The sequence below is a fragment of the Culex quinquefasciatus genome, chromosome 2, assembly GCF_015732765.1.
Source record: "Culex quinquefasciatus strain JHB chromosome 2, VPISU_Cqui_1.0_pri_paternal, whole genome shotgun sequence".
NCBI lineage: Eukaryota > Metazoa > Arthropoda > Insecta > Diptera > Culicidae > Culex > Culex quinquefasciatus.
In genome coordinates, this window is record NC_051862.1 from 194,492,097 (window position 1) to 194,512,313 (window position 20,217).

The 20,217-nt window shown below is 38.6% G+C and overlaps 3 protein-coding genes across 4 annotated transcripts in view; 2 read left to right on the plus strand and 1 right to left on the minus strand.

Annotated features, from left to right (window-relative positions):
• Positions 1-20,217, plus strand: part of LOC6034878 (tRNA-dihydrouridine(16/17) synthase [NAD(P)(+)]-like) — a 129,621-nt gene that overhangs the window by 95,056 nt on the left and 14,348 nt on the right. For both annotated transcript variants that reach the window (XM_038252513.1, XM_001845095.2), the window contains 3 exons: positions 4,350-4,918; positions 5,274-5,444; positions 9,628-9,787. In XM_038252513.1, coding sequence (XP_038108441.1) covers positions 4,595-4,918; positions 5,274-5,444; positions 9,628-9,787 — 655 coding nt within the window. In that variant the 5' untranslated portion in view covers positions 4,350-4,594. The remainder of the gene's footprint in view (positions 1-4,349; positions 4,919-5,273; positions 5,445-9,627; positions 9,788-20,217) is intronic.
• On the minus strand, positions 5,474-5,878 carry LOC119766770. Its single transcript, XM_038252515.1, has one exon. The coding sequence runs from the start codon at positions 5,825-5,827 to the stop codon at positions 5,522-5,524; it is 306 nt and encodes a 101-aa protein (XP_038108443.1). The 5' UTR covers positions 5,828-5,878; the 3' UTR covers positions 5,474-5,521.
• On the plus strand, positions 5,993-6,589 carry LOC119766772. Its single transcript, XM_038252517.1, has one exon. It carries the CDS (start codon positions 6,270-6,272, stop codon positions 6,573-6,575), a length of 306 nt encoding a protein of 101 aa, XP_038108445.1. The 5' UTR covers positions 5,993-6,269; the 3' UTR covers positions 6,576-6,589.

Here is a 20,217-nt window from a genome sequence, read left to right on the forward strand (position 1 = left end):
AAAAAAACACTATTTTTATTTTTTTTTATTTTTTTTATTTGTGGGTTGTTTGGGTGAGACTTGGAAATAATCAATTTTCATATTTTTAAACCTTTGCATGGCAATATCTCAGCAACCTAGGGTCGTATCAACAAAGTTCAAAAATGCAAAATATTGAGGATTTTCTCAGCTCTTCGAAAATATTTGTGTTAAAAGTGGGCAAACATGTGCACTAGGGTGGTCCAAATCTGGACTTTTTTGGGGCTACCCTCTGAAATCAAAGATTAACCCATCACTAGGCTAAATTCCAAATTTGAGCTCATTCTGACCACGGGAACCCCTCCCTCCAATCGCTTGAAGTTTGTATGGGAAAAATCGTCAAAATGTATGGAGAAAAGCAACTGTTTTACTTTTTACCTGTGGAAGGCGCCATAGTTATCCGATGCTTACCATTTCTCAAATGTAGAACCTTCATTATATTTAGAACAACTTTCCCGAAGACACCATATTTTTAGGATTTTTTCCCACAAAGTTATTAGCGCCCAAAACTGACCATTTTTGCGCGGCTAGCTGTAAGGGGCTACCTAACAACGATGTTTAATTCCAATTCGTACACGCACGTGCTCTCTCTCAGGTTCAAACTCTCTCACGACACGAGCTTGCTCGCCTGCCTGCCTGCCTGTTTGCCTACAAGCGCGCGCGCTGTTACTCTGCTTGGACTTTTATCGTCGTCGTCGTCGTTTTCGTTTGCTATCTGCTGCGCTGCGTTCCTGGCATGTTTATTATAATTTTCAACTAAAATAGCAGGTTTTTTTGAGATATATTTAGCATATAAATTCTTAGATTATGTCAAAATTGAAAAAAAAGTGCATTAACAAAATAATTTGAATAAAAGACTTAGGCCTTGGCTTAGCCTCGTTTAAAAAATTGAAGCAAATGAACAGGATTTGTTCGTTTTTCCGAGCATTACAAGCAGTTGTTCGTATATGCTCATTAGAGAGAATGATTCAATTATTTTAAAAAATCTTCAGGTAATACAAATTTTGTTTTTTTTTACTCTAAATATCATCTGACCAACTGCTTGTCCATTCGAAGGCGATTTGATTACAGATTTCAAACTAGCTAGCTCAACAATCTCTATTTTTGAGGCTTTTCTTTTAGACATCGTTGCACTTTTTGGATGTTTCGGAATCGTAAACTTCTAATAATCGTCAAAGGCAAAATATACCGCAATTTGTTGTAAGGAAGTTTTTTATATTTTCGGCAGATAAAAATATTTTGTATGGAATGAAAAATAATCGTGATCATAGGGCTACGAAAAAACTTCAAATGTTTTCTTTTTAAGCTTGTTTGATAGTACCGTAAACTGGGGTCAATCGGGACACATGGGGTGAATTGGGACAGCAGTTTTAACCATGTTGGAGCACAATATTGTGATTTTTCTGGTTGGTTTCGGTTAGAACAGACTCAGACCAACAAAATGTGTACATCCATTTCCATATTTAAAAGCTTTAAGTGCTCTAAAAACTGCTGTCCCTATTCAGACTGTAGTCCCGATTCGCCCCAGATTACGGTATACAAAAGTGGAAAAAACAGAAAAATCGATGAATTGTCTAAGTGTATTGTTTTTCCTGAAATCTATACTTGACTAAGTTGAAACAAAGTCTTATATTTTTTCTAGAAGAGTTAAAATCCCAGCCTTGAGTTTGGTATGATACCAAAACTAGAAATAAATTTCAATTACATAACATAACAGATGACAATTCATGGAGGAACTAATTTATCGATATTTGTATTCTCTCACACACGCTCTGATAATATGATATCTATTGTTAATCACATATTACATTTAATTTTATATCTCGAAATAAATATCGAAATATATCTTGAAAATTATAATAAACATGCCAGGAACGCAGCGCAGCGGATAGCAAACGAAAACGACGACGACGACAAAAGTCCAAGCAGAGAAACAGCGCGCGCTTGTAGGTAAACAGGCAGGCAGGCAGGCGAGCAAGCTCGTGAGAGAGTTTGAACCTGAGAGAGAGCACGTGCGTGTACGAATTGGAAATAAACATCGTTGTTAGGGGACCATCCACAAACCACGTGGACACTTTTTAGAAATCTCAACCCCCCCCCCCCTCGTGGACAATTGTCCATACAAAAAAAATCTTTTTTGTATGGATCGTGGACAATTGCCATACCCCCCCCCTAAAGTGTCCACGTGGTTTATGGATGGTCCCTAGGTAGCCCCTTACAGCTGGCCGCGCAAAAATGGTTAGTTTTGGGCGCTAATAACTTTGTGGGAAAAAATCCTAAAAATATGGTGTCTTCGGGAAAGTTGTTCTAAATATAATGAAGGTTCTACATTTGAGAAATGGTAAGCATCGGATAACTATGGCGCCTTCCACAGGTAAAAAGTAAAACAGTTGCTTTTCTCCATACATTTTGACGATTTTTCCCATACAAACTTCAAGCGATTGGAGGGAGGGGTTCCCGTGGTCAGAATGAGCTCAAATTTGGAATTTAGCCTAGTGATGGGTCAATCTTTGATTTCAGTGGGTAGCCCCAAAAAAGTCCAGATTTGGACCACCCTAATGTGCACTAATTTAAAAAATGAAAAACTGCGATTATTTTCAAAAAAAGTCACCTGAAAATGGATTTAACTTGAAAACAGTGCTGTTTCCCGTTTTACTTCGAGTGGACTGTATTTTTTCTTTCCGCGAACGGATCGAGTAAAAACGCGCGCGTCTTGCCTTTTCTGTTACACGCTAAACTCTTTATCTTTATTTTGACACTTATCAGATACACGGAAAAATATTTGTACTGTAAAAACAAAACAAAGTTTTGCACATAAGGTGCGTATCATTTCCAACTCGTCCAACAAGTGCACTTTATCAAAATTTCACCTAAGTACTTTTTGATTGCAAATTTGATTTTACATCGAAAAATGAAGTTGAAAAATGTTTGCGACCAATATTTCGATTTTTTGAAAAAATCTGTATTGATTCAAAAAATCATTACTCGGAAAATGATTTTTTGCACAACCTGGAAGTTTTTGAAAAGTTGGCATTTGATGTCTCCTAAAACATATCAGAAAATGAAAAAAAGAAATAAAAAACAGTGTTTTTTTGCAAATCAAGTTTTAGTGACAAAAAGTTAAATAAAACATCACCATTTTTTTACCGTGTATCATTTTTTTCCAGTGTAGTCCGTATCCATACCTACAACTTTTCCGAAGACACCAAATTGACCAAATAATTCCTTCAAAAGGTACAGATTTTTGAATTTTCATACATCACTTTTGTATGGACAGCTGCCAAATTTGCATGGAAATTTTTTTTTACATTTTTGGGAAAACTATTTATAAAAATTGCTGTGAATTTTTGCAACCTTCTTAATAATGGATTATTAAATTATTAGCAGAACACTGAATTGCATTTTAAACAAGAGTTGTTTTGTGAAAATAAACAGAAACAAATTTTATAAAACTGTCATAAGATATTTATTGTGAGGTTTATTTAATTAAACATGAGCAGTTTAAAAAAATATATATAAAGATCAAAATTTATGTGAATATTTATTTATTCAAATAAATTTAAAAAAATATGTGTTAGATAATAAATAAACTTTAAAAATCTTTAAATCAAATAAACGTTCAAAAAAAATAAAAGTAAAAGTAAATTACAACGCATTTTAAAATCCAAACCAGCGATGTCTGTACTTCAGTTTATTTCGTTGTTAACACTTTAATTTGTTTTAACTGCAATCTTTATGTAAACATCTAATTTTTTTGATTATGTTTGTGCATTGAAACCAATAACTTCTACCAGGTGAAAAATTATAAATATTGAAATAACATGCCAAAGTTTTAACATTTGCTTGGAAAAGTGCTTTATAATGTATTTTACACTAGTTCAGATGTTTTGCAATCATTAATTTTCAAACAATGTAAGATTTTAAGAAAACAAAAATTCTAGCGAAAAAAGAAATTGCGATAATATTTAAACACCGAAAATTTTCTAAAATTCAAGAGATTTTTAAATCAACCCAGACATGCTAAAAATGATTCTAAACACAGGAGAATGCATTTTAAATTGACTTCAGCTGATTGCACTTCTAATTCCATTAAAATTTTGAATTTTTTTGAAATTTTTTTTGCCCCCTGATTTTTCTGACCAAATTTGAAGGGGGGCTAGACAAAAACATTAAATAAAATTTGTACCAGCCTAATTAAATTCACAGGAACTCAGATTGTAAGAGACGTAAAAATCATAGGAAAAAATATTTGCAATTTTTGGCAGTATCAAAACTTAAATTATGCCTTGAGCAAAATGTCTAAAAAGGTTTTTTTTTGTCATTTGTTCCAGCAAAACTCCTTGCGGATTAATCATCACGTTCCAGCCGTTACTCACCGAAAAGTGACGCACCAAATGTAAACAGCGCTGTCAGCACTTCCGGCCACTTCTGCTCATCCACGCAAGCAACAGTCGCAAAGGTCCCGAAAGCTGCCCTACGGTGCTGCTGCCAGCGTGTGCGTGTGCGATCGCACTATCCCACTCTGCCCCTTAAAAGGATTTCCGGCGCATTCAAGCTCTCGGCGGAACAATAGATTATGGTTACCAGTAACGACGCCAGCGATTTCAACCGTCAGCAGGAACATCCCGGCACAACTCTTGCTTCATTGCCACCGGCCCCATCATCATCAACGTCATCGTCATCCTCGATGTCAACGGCAGGACCGACGACGATGCCCCAAGGGCCAGAAGCGACTTCATCGTCCCACAACACTCTACCGGAATCTACGGGCGAAACACCTTGCGACGTGAAAACAGCCAAAAGGACAGCAAAACAACCCGTGGTGGCCACTAGACAGCAGCGACCCAAGCTGGCCGGATTCGAGTTTTACGAGAAAATTTTGGGTTCGCCGAAATATGTGGTAGGTTGAATAGTCAGGGGAGGGAGTTCAAACGTTTCGGGTGGCATTTTTCGTCGAAATCTTTCGTGGGGTAAACAGTTCGAGGAAATGACTGATGGTAATAGATTTGCAGAGGTAATATGATAGCATTTTGAGAAGCCATTCACTTGAACTAATTTGGCAACACTGCGTACAACAACCGTTTCCCCAAGTAGAGATTTGTTTCACTTTCAGTCTCATTTAGCAAAATTCGACCCTTTCAGCTAACCTAATTCAACCTAAACGTTGTCACCCCCAAATATGCTCCAATCCCAATGGAGCAATAAATTTGTCCCCCTTTTAGTACTAATATACGTGCCATCTCATCCACAAACAGGTGGCCCCGATGGTGGATGCCAGCGAGTTGGCCTGGCGGTTGCTGAGCCGCCGGCACGGTGCCCAGCTTTGCTATTCGCCCATGTTCCACAGCAGTTGTTTCACCAAGGATCCGAAGTACCGCAAAGACTCGCTGCAAACGTGCCCAGAGGATCGACCGCTGATCATACAGGTAAAATGACAAAGAGTTTTTTTTTGCCTTTCAACACTTTTTATTTCACAAATCCAAAGTCATCACTTCAATCCAGTTTACAGCCAGTACTTGTTGTATCCGTAGCCGCCATAGTTCCACGCTCCATTATCAACGACCTTGGTCACAACTGGTGCCGCTTGGTATCCCCAGGTCTTTCCGTACACTGGCCAGCTTCCGTATGCTCCCGGGTAGCCGGCATAACCTCCCAGCACTGCGGACTTTCCGTACAGACCTCCGTAGGCTGGCCACACCGAGCTGGAGACGGCCGGAACAGCCGCCGAGTAGGATACCACGCTTGGAAGGTATGATCCGTTGACAGCGACGGCCAAAGCCAGAGCCAGGACTGCAATGATGAACTTCATGGTGAAGACAAAGTTGGTTTACAATGCTTCTGACTGTAGTGAAGTGAGAACGTTTTGCTAACTGTTGGATTGAAAAATTGTGCCAATGCTTTATATACGATTTGGTCTGCTTATGAAAGGAGAGTTGTCGCAACAATTAGACCAATAAATTTTCTGGAATAGATTGGATACCACAGCTACGCTTCGTTGAGTGCAAGTCTACGTATCCTCCTTGCACAGTCATCGAAAATCACTCAAGCAAGACAATCTTGTTGACCGTCACCTTCACTGAAACTGAACACAACAAATCAAAGTGAATCTCAACAAATACATTTACTTGGATGTACTTTTCGTCAACTTAAGTTCCATATATAAAGTGAACAGCTACCGCCAGAAGTCATCAGTTAGCAAAGCGTTCTCACTTCACCACAATCAGAAGCATTGTAAACCACCAGCCTTCACCATGAAGTTCGTCATCGCAGTCCTAGCCTTGGCTCTGGCCGTCGCTGTCGACGGATCTTACGTCCCAAGTGTGGTGTCATACTCGGCAGCCGTTCCAGCCGTCTCCAGCTCGGTTTGGCCAGCCTACGGAGATCTGTACGGAAAGTCTGCCGTGCTGGGAGGTTATGCCGGCTACCCGGGAGCATACGGAAGCTGGCCAGTGTACGGAAAGACCTGGGGATACCAAGCGGCACCAGTTGTGACCAAGGTCGTCGATAATGGAGCGTGGAACTATGGTGGTTATGGATACAACAAGTACTGGCTGTAATCTGTGTTGGGTTGAGTTTTGATCTTTGGACAATAAATTTGATGATTTTTTAATAACATCAGTTCGCTAATACAAAACAAAAAAAAAAACCATCCACATTAACGACCCCCGGGTCTTTTGTGGTCTCTATTGCAAGTTTCTGCTCGAACCTAGGAGTCCGAAGGCTTGAATGGGGAGAACACCCAAACCTCTTTTTACTCCAAGGAACCTTCCACCCCAGTGTTTGAACTGACGACCTTTGGATTGCGAGTCCAACCGCCGCCAGCGATTCCACCGGAGTAGGCTTGGTTTGGTGTGTTGTTTGTACTTATGGCATGGAGACAACTCCTACACCTGGAATGACTTAACAGCCTAACAACCAAGGCCGGGACCGACATTTTACTTCCTCATCCGATGGAAGGTTGCAGCAGATGGGGGCAGTTCGCTAATATTATCCGAAATTTTCCTTGTCTGAAAGATGCCGGTTAGTCTCCTGTTTTTTTTATACTGTATAATATTTTTCAAGGTCTATCATTTTAAAATTGCTAAATATTATGTTCATTGGCCATTTTAAGACTTAGACTTGATTTTATAATTCAAATGAATATGTTTTACATTAGGGCCGTTGCAAATATTTGTTTTGTCGTTGTCCGTTCAAAGTTAGCTCGAAAATTCAGTTTCAAAAAACATTAAAATTTTATGGAAATAGGAATGCATTTTCCTGCGTTTATAGACATATGCGTTTATACTTTCGTATTTTAATTACGATAATGTTGGTACCCAAACATGTATAGGTCATCGCTGAAATTTGGAAGTTATCCCAATTTTAGTGAAAAAAGTTGATTTTTTTTTGCCGATTCCGTAATTTTACTTTTTCTGCGCGTCGCGTCGAAAAACTAAGTTTTTGTTTTCAAAAAATCTTATCTCGGACGGTTCGACATCGCCAATTTTGTTAAATGTTATGTGAAATTTTCCGAGGAATCCGATAAAAATATTTTCAGACATAGGCTCTTTGGTCCAGACACGGTCAAAACTCAAGATTTTTGAAACTTCTTACTATTTTTCTCAAATAGTCAAACTAACCACCTTTATTTTGCGTCTAAGACATCTAAAATCGGATGAAATAACGCGGAGATATGATTGTGGTTTTTGCGAAAAATGACGAAAATTGCCATTTTTCGAACCAGCCTAGCACGTTGTAGGTCACCCTAATGGCCAAACAAAAAAAAATCGGGTTTAATTATTTTGGCCAAGGAACCCCCAGTTTAGGCTCTTTTCAAATGGAACTGCTGTATACATAGATATTTAAAAAAAAACTAATGATTGAAAAACATTTTAAAATACAAATCTGTATCGTAAAATTCTTCCCAAGCTAAAGATTTTCGAATATTTTACCAATTTGTTTATGGGTAGCTGTCAAAATTGTGTGAAGGAAGGATAAACAATATTTTTTCGTGATCTTTTATCCTAATAGCGTATAAAATCAATCGCATCTATCAAATCCGAAGATTGTACCTAGATATCATTTGTTACCTATTTCAACATTTACGACGCTTTTGATGTTTGAAAGCAGCTATCTAAAAAAAAAATCATAGTTATTGTTATCCGTTTTAACAAATATCTGAAATGCAACCAACCCATTTTTTGTATTTTTCTTCTTTATTGTTTTGTTTTCTGTAAGCTAACTGCAAGTTATCAATTTCAACTATGCTGTTGAAATCCCTCAGCAATCAGTGTATTCAATTGAATTTTATCAAAATTGTCAAAAATGCTTGAAATTTGAGATTATTTGCACAATTATAGAAGTAAAACTGTTTTACTTTTATAATTGAGAAAAAATGCAAAAACAGTTTTTAGGCAAAGTACATAAATGATAAACCTAATTAAACAAACAACTGGTGAATTCCAAAAGCCCAGGCAATTTATCACTGCAAGCACTGAATATCCCCATGTATTTTCATCAATTTTAGAGTTTTTTTAAAGTTCCTATAAGTCTTTCATATGTTTATAGGACCTATTCAAAAAAACTCTCCAATTTATTGTGATCAATTTGTTCTGATGGAGACGCAAAGTCGATCAGCCCTAGCAGACACTAGATGTACCATTGAGTAGGGTAGAGTAGTCATCAATGAGACACGGGGAACAATGATAAAATGGCTCTCACAAGTCGTAGTTTCAACCAATCAGGCTCATATTTGGGGGAAAGGTGTATCTACTGGATACACGTCGGCTATAATAGTGGCTTTGGTTATGGACGCTCCCTTGAAAAGTTATTCATAAATGTTTGATTCTGGGGTGTAAAAGTAAATTATGGACAAAAATTACTTTTTCGCTCGTAGGCTGCCATTAACACCAAAACTAATATTTCTTCAAATTTCTTTCGACGTTCCATAGGGATTGAGTTGGGCTACAATGTCCTTTCATTAGGTTTGGCCAAAATTTAGAATATACCCAGTATACAGGACAGTCTCATTGTTCCCCACTCATTGCAGCTCATGGGTAACAATGAGACACTTTGATTTTTCTTCATTAAACTTTTCAAAATCTATGGAAATCTTTCAAAACATGAATTAAAAGTGATTTTTTGGCATATTTATAGGGGTTTATCTTCATTTAACCAAAAATACAAAGTTATTTGGTATAAAAATATGGATTTTACAAAATTTAAATACTTTTTAGTATAACTTTTGTTAATTAAAGTTTCATGTTGGCGAAATTGCTCCAAAATTGCTCCAAACATGATGTTTTATTAGAAAAATCTTGATTTTCGTAGTGTGTCTCATTGTTCCCCAGCTGTCTCATTGTTCCTGCCAAGTGCGTCTACAATGAGACAACTGAATAACTCTGGCTGTAGATGTCAGATCGATCTCATATTTTGGTCAATGTTAGAACACATTAAAAGAAAGAAAATGCAACAAAAAGCTCATTAAAACATGCTGATGAAAAAATGAGAAAAATCTTTGAAAGTTGAAAACCAAAAGTGTCTCATTGATGACTACCCTACCTACACGACGGTATCCAATTATGAACATATTTCCCACAACACCTTCTCTCCTTTTCTTCTCATTTTCAGTTCTGCGGCAACGACCCGAAAGTGCTGCTCGAGGCGGGCCTGCTCGCCCAGGACCACTGCGATGCCATCGACATCAATCTCGGGTGCCCGCAGGCCATTGCCAAGCGTGGCCACTACGGGGCCTTCCTGCAGGACGAATGGGATCTGCTTAAGAAAATCGGTAAGCGTGAAATTTGATTTTGCTGCAGTCTTCTTTTTCCACGGCCCCACCCTTTTAGTTGTTGTTGTTGTTTTGGTAGAGGGCACGCATAGTAACTATAGTGGAGTTATGTACAAAAGGGAAAGGGGGTGATAAATTCTAGGGGGATACGCCTTTGGGATTAAGGGCGGCATAAACAACTTTTTTCCAATACAATCGATTCGATAAGCCTGAGGAGTAGGGACAAAAAACTTTGATTGGATGGTAATTGGGTTACGGATAAAGTAAAACTTTTAGTTGGATTTCCCTTTCTTGTATTTAAGGGAAGAGCACGTGCAAGAAGGTCAAATTTGGGTGCTTTGATCTATACCAAATATACTGTGGGTGAACTATGAATAAAATGTACGGTTACCGTGTCACGTTTAGTCAATATCATGAAAACTAATCGAAAAAAAACCTAATCGGTTTTATTACGATTAAGCCTTAATTAATTTAGTCTCAATCTTAAGCGCCTTAATTCACTCATCAATCTAACGATTAAGAACCTCTGACTAAAGCTAATCACGTGCACATTGAAAGAAATCAATCATCGTTACTGTAAAAGCGAAAACCTTTTCTCCGTCCCCGTCATTTTATTTATTGATCACACCTGTCCCCGCGATCAAAATGTGTCCTCACCCAAAGGTGATGGACAGCAAACTGACACGGCAGCATCAATCTGTCACACCGGTTTCATCTGGCACCGCACCCCTAAATGGATTGTGTAAAACAAGTTGATTGGACATCCATGTTTATGATAAACTTTTGCCTGTCGTCGCCAATCTTCCTCCCCCGCTACCCAAAAACACCCTCCCATATTTTGCTAAACATTTGGTTCCAGCATCAGCCAGCCAGTAACAGTTTCCCACACCGCAAGATATAAAATAACAGCCAGCCATCAGCAGCAGTATATAGAACGTTCAACAAGTAGTGCAAAAAGAAAGTCTTTCTTCTCAACTCCCCTTCCATCAAAACGAATCCTTCCTGTTTTATGGAGTGTAGGGGAGAGTTGATCGTGCTGGGATTTAAATTTAAGTAATTTTGTGGACTTTAAATATTGAACTTTTTTTTTTGTTAAGAGTAATTTTCCAGATTTTCGTTATTTTAAATTGAAATTTCTAGGATCTTTCTCAAAAAAATATATTTACATTTTTTCAAAAAGAGCACTCAGCTGGCAAAATCTAAACCAGATATAAGTACCCTTCCTGCAAAAGCTTTTTAATAGGTTCCTAAAATTTAGGCTTAAAGTTGTGATACTATCCACAACGATAAATTAAATTTACAGAAATCTTGTTGTATGTTTGTATGTATGTATGTATTAGGATGTAACAAAAATGACTTTTTGACGGGCATTCAGGGGTTTGTTCTGGTGGGCATACTAAGCCCAAATCCCAAATATGAGCTTGATTGGACGTAACAGGAGCTGGCGCTTTGTATTTGAATTTTAAATGGGATTTAACACGTAAAAAAAGGTTTTTTTTTTAAATGTCACTTTTTGAGACATTTTGGACACTTTATTTTCAACAACACTGGCGTGTAGGCCAGATCCTTGTGCATCTTAAGGTACATATAACATTGAATTTTGGAGCATCCTGAAGCTCGGTACAAACCTTCAAAGTTTCCATGATGGCCGACCCTTTAGCGTCCCAGACCATCAATCCAAAGGTGTGAGTTCGAATCCCACCTGATTCTTAAAGGTTTTTTGTTCATATTCAAAGTTTAACCCTTTCAGGCCTGAATTTTTCTGAGCTGTGTTAATCTACAATTTTGGTACCAGTAGTTCATTTTTTCCATGAGTAAACAGAAACAGGCAAAAAAAAGTTACATTTCATTATTGGACGTTCTGGGTCCTCCAAAGTGTCCTGGAATATAGATCTTGGAGTCTACCGCCGTAACAACACGATTCTACCAAGATTCCGATTATGGTTCATATTCAGTGATGTCCCTGGGACCCTTTGGCAACAATATGAGCTATGTGGATCACTTTTGGGATGTTCTGGGTCCTCCAAAGTGTCCTGGAATATAGATGTTGGAGTCTACCGCCGTAACAACACGATTCTACCAAGATTCCGATTATGGTTCATTTTCAGTGATGTCCTTGGGACCCTTTGGCAACAATATGAGCTATGTGGATCACTTTTGGGATGTTCTGGGTCCTCCAAAGTGTCCTGGAATACAGATCTTGAAGTATACCTCCGTAACAACACGATGGTACCAAGTTTCCGATCATGGTTCATATGCAGTGATGTCCCTGGGACCCTTTGGCAACACTATGAGCTATGTGGATCTCTTTTGGGATGGTCTGGGTCCTCCAAAGTGTCCTGGAATACAGATCTTGGAGTCTACCGCCGTAACAACACGATTCTACCAAGTTTCCGATTATGGTTCATATTCAGTGATGTCCCTGGGACCCTTTGGCAACACTATGAGCTATGTGGATCACTTTTGGGATGGTCTGGGTCCTCCAAAGTGTCCTGAAATACAGATCTTGGAGTATACCGCCGTAACAACACGATTCTACCAAGTTTCCGATCATGGTTCATATTCAGTGATGTCCCTGGGACCCTTTGGCAACACTATGAGCTATGTGGATCACTTTTGGGATGGTCTGGGTCATCCAAAATATCCAGGAATACAGATCTTGGATTTTCCCACCGTAACAACATGATTCTACCAAGTTTCCGATCATGGTTCATATTCAGTGATGTCCCTGGGACCCTTTGGCAACACTATGAGCTATGTGGATCACTTTTGGGATGGTCTGGGTCCTCCAAAGTGTCCTGGAATACAGATCTTGGAGTCTACCGCCGTAACAACACGATTCTACCAAGTTTCCGATTATGGTTCATATTCAGTGATGTCCCTGAGACCCTTTGGCAACACTATGAGCTATGTGGATCACTTTTGGGATGGTCTGGGTCCTCCAAAGTGTCCTGGAATACAGATCTTGGAGTATACCTCCGTAACAACACGATTCTACCAAGTTTCCAATTATGGTTCATATTCAGTGATGTCCCTGGGACCCATTGAAAACACTATGAGCTATGTGGATCACTTTTGGGATGTTCTGGGTCCTCCAAAGTGTCCTGGAATACAGATCTTGGAGTCTACCGTCGTAACAACACGATTTTACCAAGTTTCCAATTATGGTTCATATTCAGTTATGTCCCTGGGACCCTTTGGCAACACTATGAGCTATGTGGATCACTTTTGGGATGGTCTGGGTCCTCCAAAGTGTCCTGGAATACAGATCTTGGAGTCTACCGCCGTAACAACACGATTCTACCAAGTTTCCGATTATGGTTCATATTCAGTGATGTCCCTGAGACCCTTTGGCAACACTATGAGCTATGTGGATCACTTTTGGGATGGTCTGGGTCCTCCAAAGTGTCCTGGAATACAGATCTTGGAGTATACCTCCGTAACAACACGATTCTACCAAGTTTCCAATTATGGTTCATATTCAGTGATGTCCCTGGGACCCATTGAAAACACTATGAGCTATGTGGATCACTTTTGGGATGTTCTGGGTCCTCCAAAGTGTCCTGGAATACAGATCTTGGAGTCTACCGTCGTAACAACACGATTTTACCAAGTTTCCAATTATGGTTCATATTCAGTTATGTCCCTGGGACCCATTGGAAACACTATGAGCTATGTGGATCACTTTTGGGATGATCTGGGTCCTCCAAAGTGTCCTGGAATACAGTTCTTGGAGTCTAGTAATGCTAAAGGGTGCCAGCTCCTGGCGGGTTTCGCTTTGTAAGCGAAAGGATGGCTTGAATCCCATTTGTCGAGGCAAAAGGGGTAGGTGGCGGTCGAGGGAGGATTTTGACTGCAGCGTTAGTTGGATTTGTTCAAGTCATAAACCTCCCAAAACCCAACACATTCAATCTCTCGAACGATCTGTGGGCGGCTTAATCTGAGCATTGAAAAACTCTGTGGCAATACACGGAGAAATGCCTCAACTGCAACTTTCTTCTCGCTAACATAGTCTCAGGCAAAATTCGAGCTGAAAATTGGGCTATATGATCGGTATCGAACTATATATGGGTCAAAAATATACGAGGTTTCCCCTCAATCTCACTTATCTCCACGTTCGCGGATTGGTTTCTCGTGTACGTCAAAGGGTCTCAGGGACATCACTGAATATGAACCATAATCGGAAACTTGGTAGAATCATGTTGTTACGGTGGGAAAATCCAAGATCTGTATTCCTGGATATTTTGGATGACCCAGACCATCCCAAAAGTGATCCACATAGCTCATAGTGTTGCCAAAGGGTCCCAGGGACATCACTGCATATGAACCATGATCGGAAACTTGGTAAAATCGTGTTGTTACGGCGGTAGACTCCAAGATCTGTATTCCAGGACACTTTGGAGGACCCAGAACATCCCAAAAGTGATCCACATAGCTCATAGTGTTGCCAAAGGGTCCCAGGGACATCACTGAATACGAACCATAATCGGAAACTTGGTAGAATCGTGTTGTTACGGCGGTAGACTCCAAGATCTGTATTCCAGGACACTTTGGAGGACCCAGAACATCCCAAAAGTGATCCACATAGCTAATAGTGTTGCCAAAGGGTCCCAGGGACATCACTGAATATGAACCATAATCGGAAACTTGGTAGAATCGTGTTGTTACGGCGGTAGACTCCAAGATCTGTATTTCAGGACACTTTGGAGGACCCAGATCATCCCAAAAGTGACCCACATAGCTCAGAGGGTTGCCAAAGGGTCCCAGGGACATCACTGAATATGAACCATAATCGGAAACCTGGTAGAATCGTGTTGTTACGGCGGTAGACTCCAAGATCTGTATTCCAGGACACTTTGGAGGACCCAAAACATCCCAAAAGTGATCCACATAGCTCATGGTGTTGCCAAAGGGTCCCAGGGACATCACTGAATATGAACCATAATCGGAAACTTGGTAGAATCGTGTTGTTACGGCGGTAGACTCCAAGATCTCTATTCTAGGACACTTTGGAGGACCCAGATCATCCCAAAAGTGATCCACATAGCTCATAGTGTTGCCAAAGGGTCCCAGGGACATCACTGAAAATGAACCATAATCGGAAACTTGGTAGAATCGTGTTGTTACGGCGGTAGACTCCAAGATCTGTATTCTAGGACACTTTGGAGGACCCAGAACATCCCAAAAGTGATCCACATAGCTCATAGTGTTGCCAAAGGGTCCCAGGGACATCACTGAATATGAACCATGATCGGAAACTTGGTAGAATCGTGTTGTTACGGCGGTAGACTCCAAGATCTGTATTTCAGGACACTTTGGAGGACCCAGATCATCCCAAAAGTGACCCACATAGCTCATAGTGTTTCCAAAGGGTCCCAGGGACATCACTGAATATGAACCATAATCGGAAACTTGGTAGAATCGTGTTGTTATGGCGGTAGACTCCAAGATCTGTATTCCAGGACACTTTGGAGGACCTAGATCATCCCAAAAGAGATCCAAAGGGATCGAAGTGGTCCCAAATGGTCGTGAGGATGTGACTGGTAATAACTAAACTTCATTTGCCTTGAAAAATCGTTGTAAACCTGAATTATCTTCAACATTTTCTGAAGTTTCCAAATTTCAGGTTTTCAGGATGTTCTAGGTCGTCAAAAGGCCATTAACAACCACTCAAACATTTTTTCCTAGGTAGAGAAACTCATAAATTACAACTTTGCTGAACAATGTTATATGTTTTGAGCACTGTGTGATTTTATACAACCGAATTTCGGTATGGGTCATATATGACCCATCAGGCCTGAAAGGGTTAATTCCTGATTCCAAATTTCTCAAGGGAACCGACTGGGATTTGATCCCTGAACCTTCTGCTTTCGAGGCAGAAGCCGCAACCATTAAACCACGGAGCCGGTTTCAATGAAAAAACTAAAATGGGTTGTGCAGAAACCACCTTTGGAAATTTGAATGAAGTCTTGCTCGTTACACTTAACTATTTTCAGACATTTAACATAAATTAGAACAATACAAGCTCAGATATGCGCAATTAACGTCATGATTCGAAATCCGGACACTTAGTATCATATCATTTTCGTTATAGCTGACAACAAATCATGTAATAAGTTGGAAATGAAGAAATATCATCAGAATGTAATACATTCGACTCTCTGGCTGTCGATCTTTTCGATATCAATATTGCTCCATCTATCGATGAATTCTTCAGTCCCTTCAAACTGCATACTTCGATTGGCTTTATTCCTCGATATTTTTTCTTGCTTGAAGGATCTTTTCCTCGACGGTCCCTTGGATTCTGTTTGCTTTAAAAATCTCTTCCGGTTGTCAATATTGCCACTATCTCATGGCTTGCATAGACATTTTTCTTTGCGAAACGAAGCTTTGAAGGGTGTTTGACATTAGTTTGTTTTTGTTTGCTGGACGTTGCCATGATTCTCTCCCATAGCTGGGTACCAAGAAAAACATATTTTCAATCGAGTCTTCATTTTGCATCGTTCTGTAAACTGATGATTCTCTTCCTCGACGGTCCCTTGGATATTGACAACCAGAGAGTTGACTGTATAAACAGTCAGTTTTAAAAGAATGCTTGCAAAATATGTAAATTCTAACATTTTTCACTAGAATTTGAAAATTAAAATGACCTGTTGTGCTTCGAATCCCGGACACTCATAAAAGCTGATTCGAAATCCGGACACTTTTGCTTCGAATTCCGGACACTCGTTTTTTCCCATGAATCGCACAAATTTGGACTGAAATGTTAGTGAATGGCATTATTTATTTATTTATTTATTTATTTATTTATTTATTTATTCAATTAAGTAACGTAAGACTTCATGTCTTTTAAAATGTTACAATGTTTCAAACTGAGTGAGGTGGTTTTTGTTTAAGCTTCTTGCTAATTTTGTGTTGCTCTCATTCCCTAACTAATTAGTCTAAACGATTGAGTTCTTCTAATAGGTCTCAAATAAGCTGTTAACATCAAAACAATCGATATTTTATGTATAAATTTGCTAGAATTTAAGGAAATCAAAACCATAAATTTCTACTTTACCTTGCCAGTGCTTCGGACGTCTGTGAAATATTTCAGGTGAAATGTTTCGCATTTTTGGTAATCTTATAATTTTATTTTATTTAGTTGTTTTGACATTAACTACAGCATTCAAACAAACTTTAAATGAAAGTTGATGTTAGAATTCATCAAATAACACAGTTTTGATATTCATAATGCGAACTTATATCCAAATAATTGATAAAACAAGTTGAAGTGTCCGGGTTTCGATGCGTCCGGGGATTCGAATCATGACGTTATTTGTTTTACAACGAGCACCGCCTACTCTGATGATTGTAATAGCATCGCTTTATTGAAACATACAAATTATACAGTCTCTGGTTGTCAATATCGAAGAAAAGAAGCATTAGGGGAAATATGCCCTTTCTCAGCCTATTTCTATTATCGGCCTATCAGCACTTTGATCATGAATTACAGCTTTCATAAAGTGTTTTTAACTGTTCCAAAGTAATAAATAGCTCAAATAAAAGTGAGCAAGCAACTCGTTGATACATTTGAAAATGTTGATTTTATAGCGGAAAATGGCAAAAGTGATGAGAATTGGTCGAACAGCTTAGAGTGATTAAAATGGGTATATTTCCCATACTTTACAAAACGATGCAAAAGCAAGACTTTATTGATTTTTTTTCCTAATACAAAAGCTATGGGAGCGAATCTTTAAAAAAAAAAGCAAATCAGGTATGCTACAACTGTACTTACAGATTTTATCCGTATTTTACGGATTTGTTACTCTCATATAGAATTTTGTTTATATGTCTCATTTTAACAGTTAAGTCATTAGTAGTTATCCGAAGCCTCGATTATCCGAAGTTCGATTATCCGAAGGTTTGTATGGGACTTCGGATAATCGAATCATGAACAAAAAAAAATCTATTTTTTATTCTTTTCTTACGTTTAACATCAAATTCAAGATCTGAGACGCCATTTTAGTCAAATTTGAAGGGCTGATAGTCTATTACAGTGTTTCTCAACCGGTGAGGAATTCCCCCCATTATAGGGGGGGGGGGGGAATGAGGGTTCAATAGAAATTCAATGTCTTGAATCATTATTTGAATCATTCTTTGCAACTTTCAGTTTCTTTGATTACTAATAACAACATTTGTTTTTTACCAAAAAATAGCTATTAAAGTTTCAATTCCTGTGAATTTTGACATTTCTTGAAAGAATAAAATGATTTTTTTAAAATATTTCTGAGGTATTTGTATTTTTTTGGGCTCAAGCAGATTTTTTTGTGACACTGTTTAGGCTGGTACAAATATTTTTAAAAGTTTTTGTCCATCACCATTATTTTGGCCGCCATCTTGGACATAAACGTTCTAAACCGAGTTCTAAACCACTTAGAGTAGTTTAGGGGTTACAAACATGTAAATTGGCAAAAATGTCAGAGACATAAACTTACATTAAAATATACATTTTCAACCATTAACAAAATAAATTTGAAGACTTTTCGACGTCGTCGTGCTATCTTGACGCACCCGCTATTTCAACGTTCCGAGAAAAACGCGTTTTAATGTTTGATCTTGAATAAACAAAAACGAAAACACGCAACGTAATTAATAACAAAGACGTTTTGTTTGGCTGATCATTCTGTGCATTGTCCCGAAGTTTGGTTGAAGTTGGTTGCTGAAGTCCCGAGTTATAATTAAAAATGTTTACGGTAGTCTAACTTGCAAGTGCGTCAAACGCGTTCTGACCTGAAATCCCTTTGGCCAATTGTCGCCTTTACATCCATTTTCAGGGAGTGACAAGATAGCACGACAAGATTAAAACTACTTTCATGTGTGAAGTGACAAAAATTCACGGAGCTTTTTTGGTTTTTATTGCATAGCTCAGGATTGAAATCGAATTTTGGGGATCTGTGAAGGTCAAAAGGTGAGGCAATTTGAGCTGCACAAAATGGCGTTCTTAACTCAATTTGGCCGAGATACAGCTATATCAAGTTAGCATTTTCAAAAAACGGGTGCCACGATATCTCAACACTGCCTTGACCAAATCGGCTGAAAATGTTGGTGAAGTCTCATTAAACCGGTCCGGTGTGCATTAATGTATTTCATATTAAAAAATCAAAAGTTTTTGATTTTTGCATTTAAAAAAAATAAACAATATAAAATTGAAATAACAAGCCATGCTCTCAACATTTGAATGAAAAAAGTGTTTGAAAGTGCATTTTACACCTGCCCAGTTGTTTTGCAACCATTAGTTTTCAAAATATCCAAGTGTGGAATTCCACAAATATTTTTTACCGATTCCAGACATGCTAAATATGATTTAAAACGCAGGAAAATGCATTTCTAATTGTTTTCAGTTGATTAGACTTCTATTTCTTTTAAAATTTTGAAGTTTTTTGAAAAAATATGTTTTTGCCCCCTGATTTTTCGATTTTGAAGGGGGGCGACATAAACTTTGAAAAATATTTGCAACGGCCTAATGAAATAAATTTAAACCAGTTATATAAACAAAACGCAAAGGTATTTTAAACATTTTAAACTCAATCCCTTAAATTGTTTCTTGTAAATTATTTTACACTACTAAGAGTTGGTAGTCTTAAGAAAATTGTCACCCATCGATGTTCCCCAGCATCCCTTCCATTTATGTTTTAGCCCTGCACCTCCTCTCGCTGGAAGATTCCATCACCCCCAGCGTTATCGCGTAGTGTATATGAGGAGTAAAACCCGTCAGCTGTCTGATATCAAAGTTAGCAATAAGGCTTCTCACTCGACTCCCTTGCCCCCCTTGTTGGTGGTTCGCCCTTTCGTCAACCTCTCCTCCACTGACTGACTTGCATTGCCCAAGCTGAATGTCCTTTTCACAACTGCTGCTGCTGCTGCTGCTGGAATATTCCCGAGGGATTACTCGGGCGGAAGGAGATTTTTTTTTGCTCCATTCCTTTACCCACCATCAGCAGTTTCCTTTTCCAGGAAGCCGAGTTTCATCTGGTTTGTCTCCCCCTGCGGGGCCAAAGTTATCCAATTTTTTCATCTTTTTTTCTATCGTTTTGTCACTCTACTACAACTGCTGTATTTGTATACACACTTTTGTTGCTAGTGATGGACCCCTCGGTTCAGGGTTTTATTTGCCTCCTAATTTTTTGTTCCACAATTGTTTAAAATTTTAAAATGGCGTAACGGTGCAAAAGGTTCAACAAATTTAGATCGAGTTTAGATTTTTTATAATTATAATTTGAAAATTTCACAAAGAAATAAATTTTAAGCCTGCTCAAAAAATTACCACCAAAACTGAAGCAAGCCAGTAGGGCGTGAACGTGGACGCGCATATTTTGAATTACTTGCGGGTGACAAAACCTTTTTCTTTTTCTTCTTTTTAGCACCGACCGCTTCAATTTTACTACGCT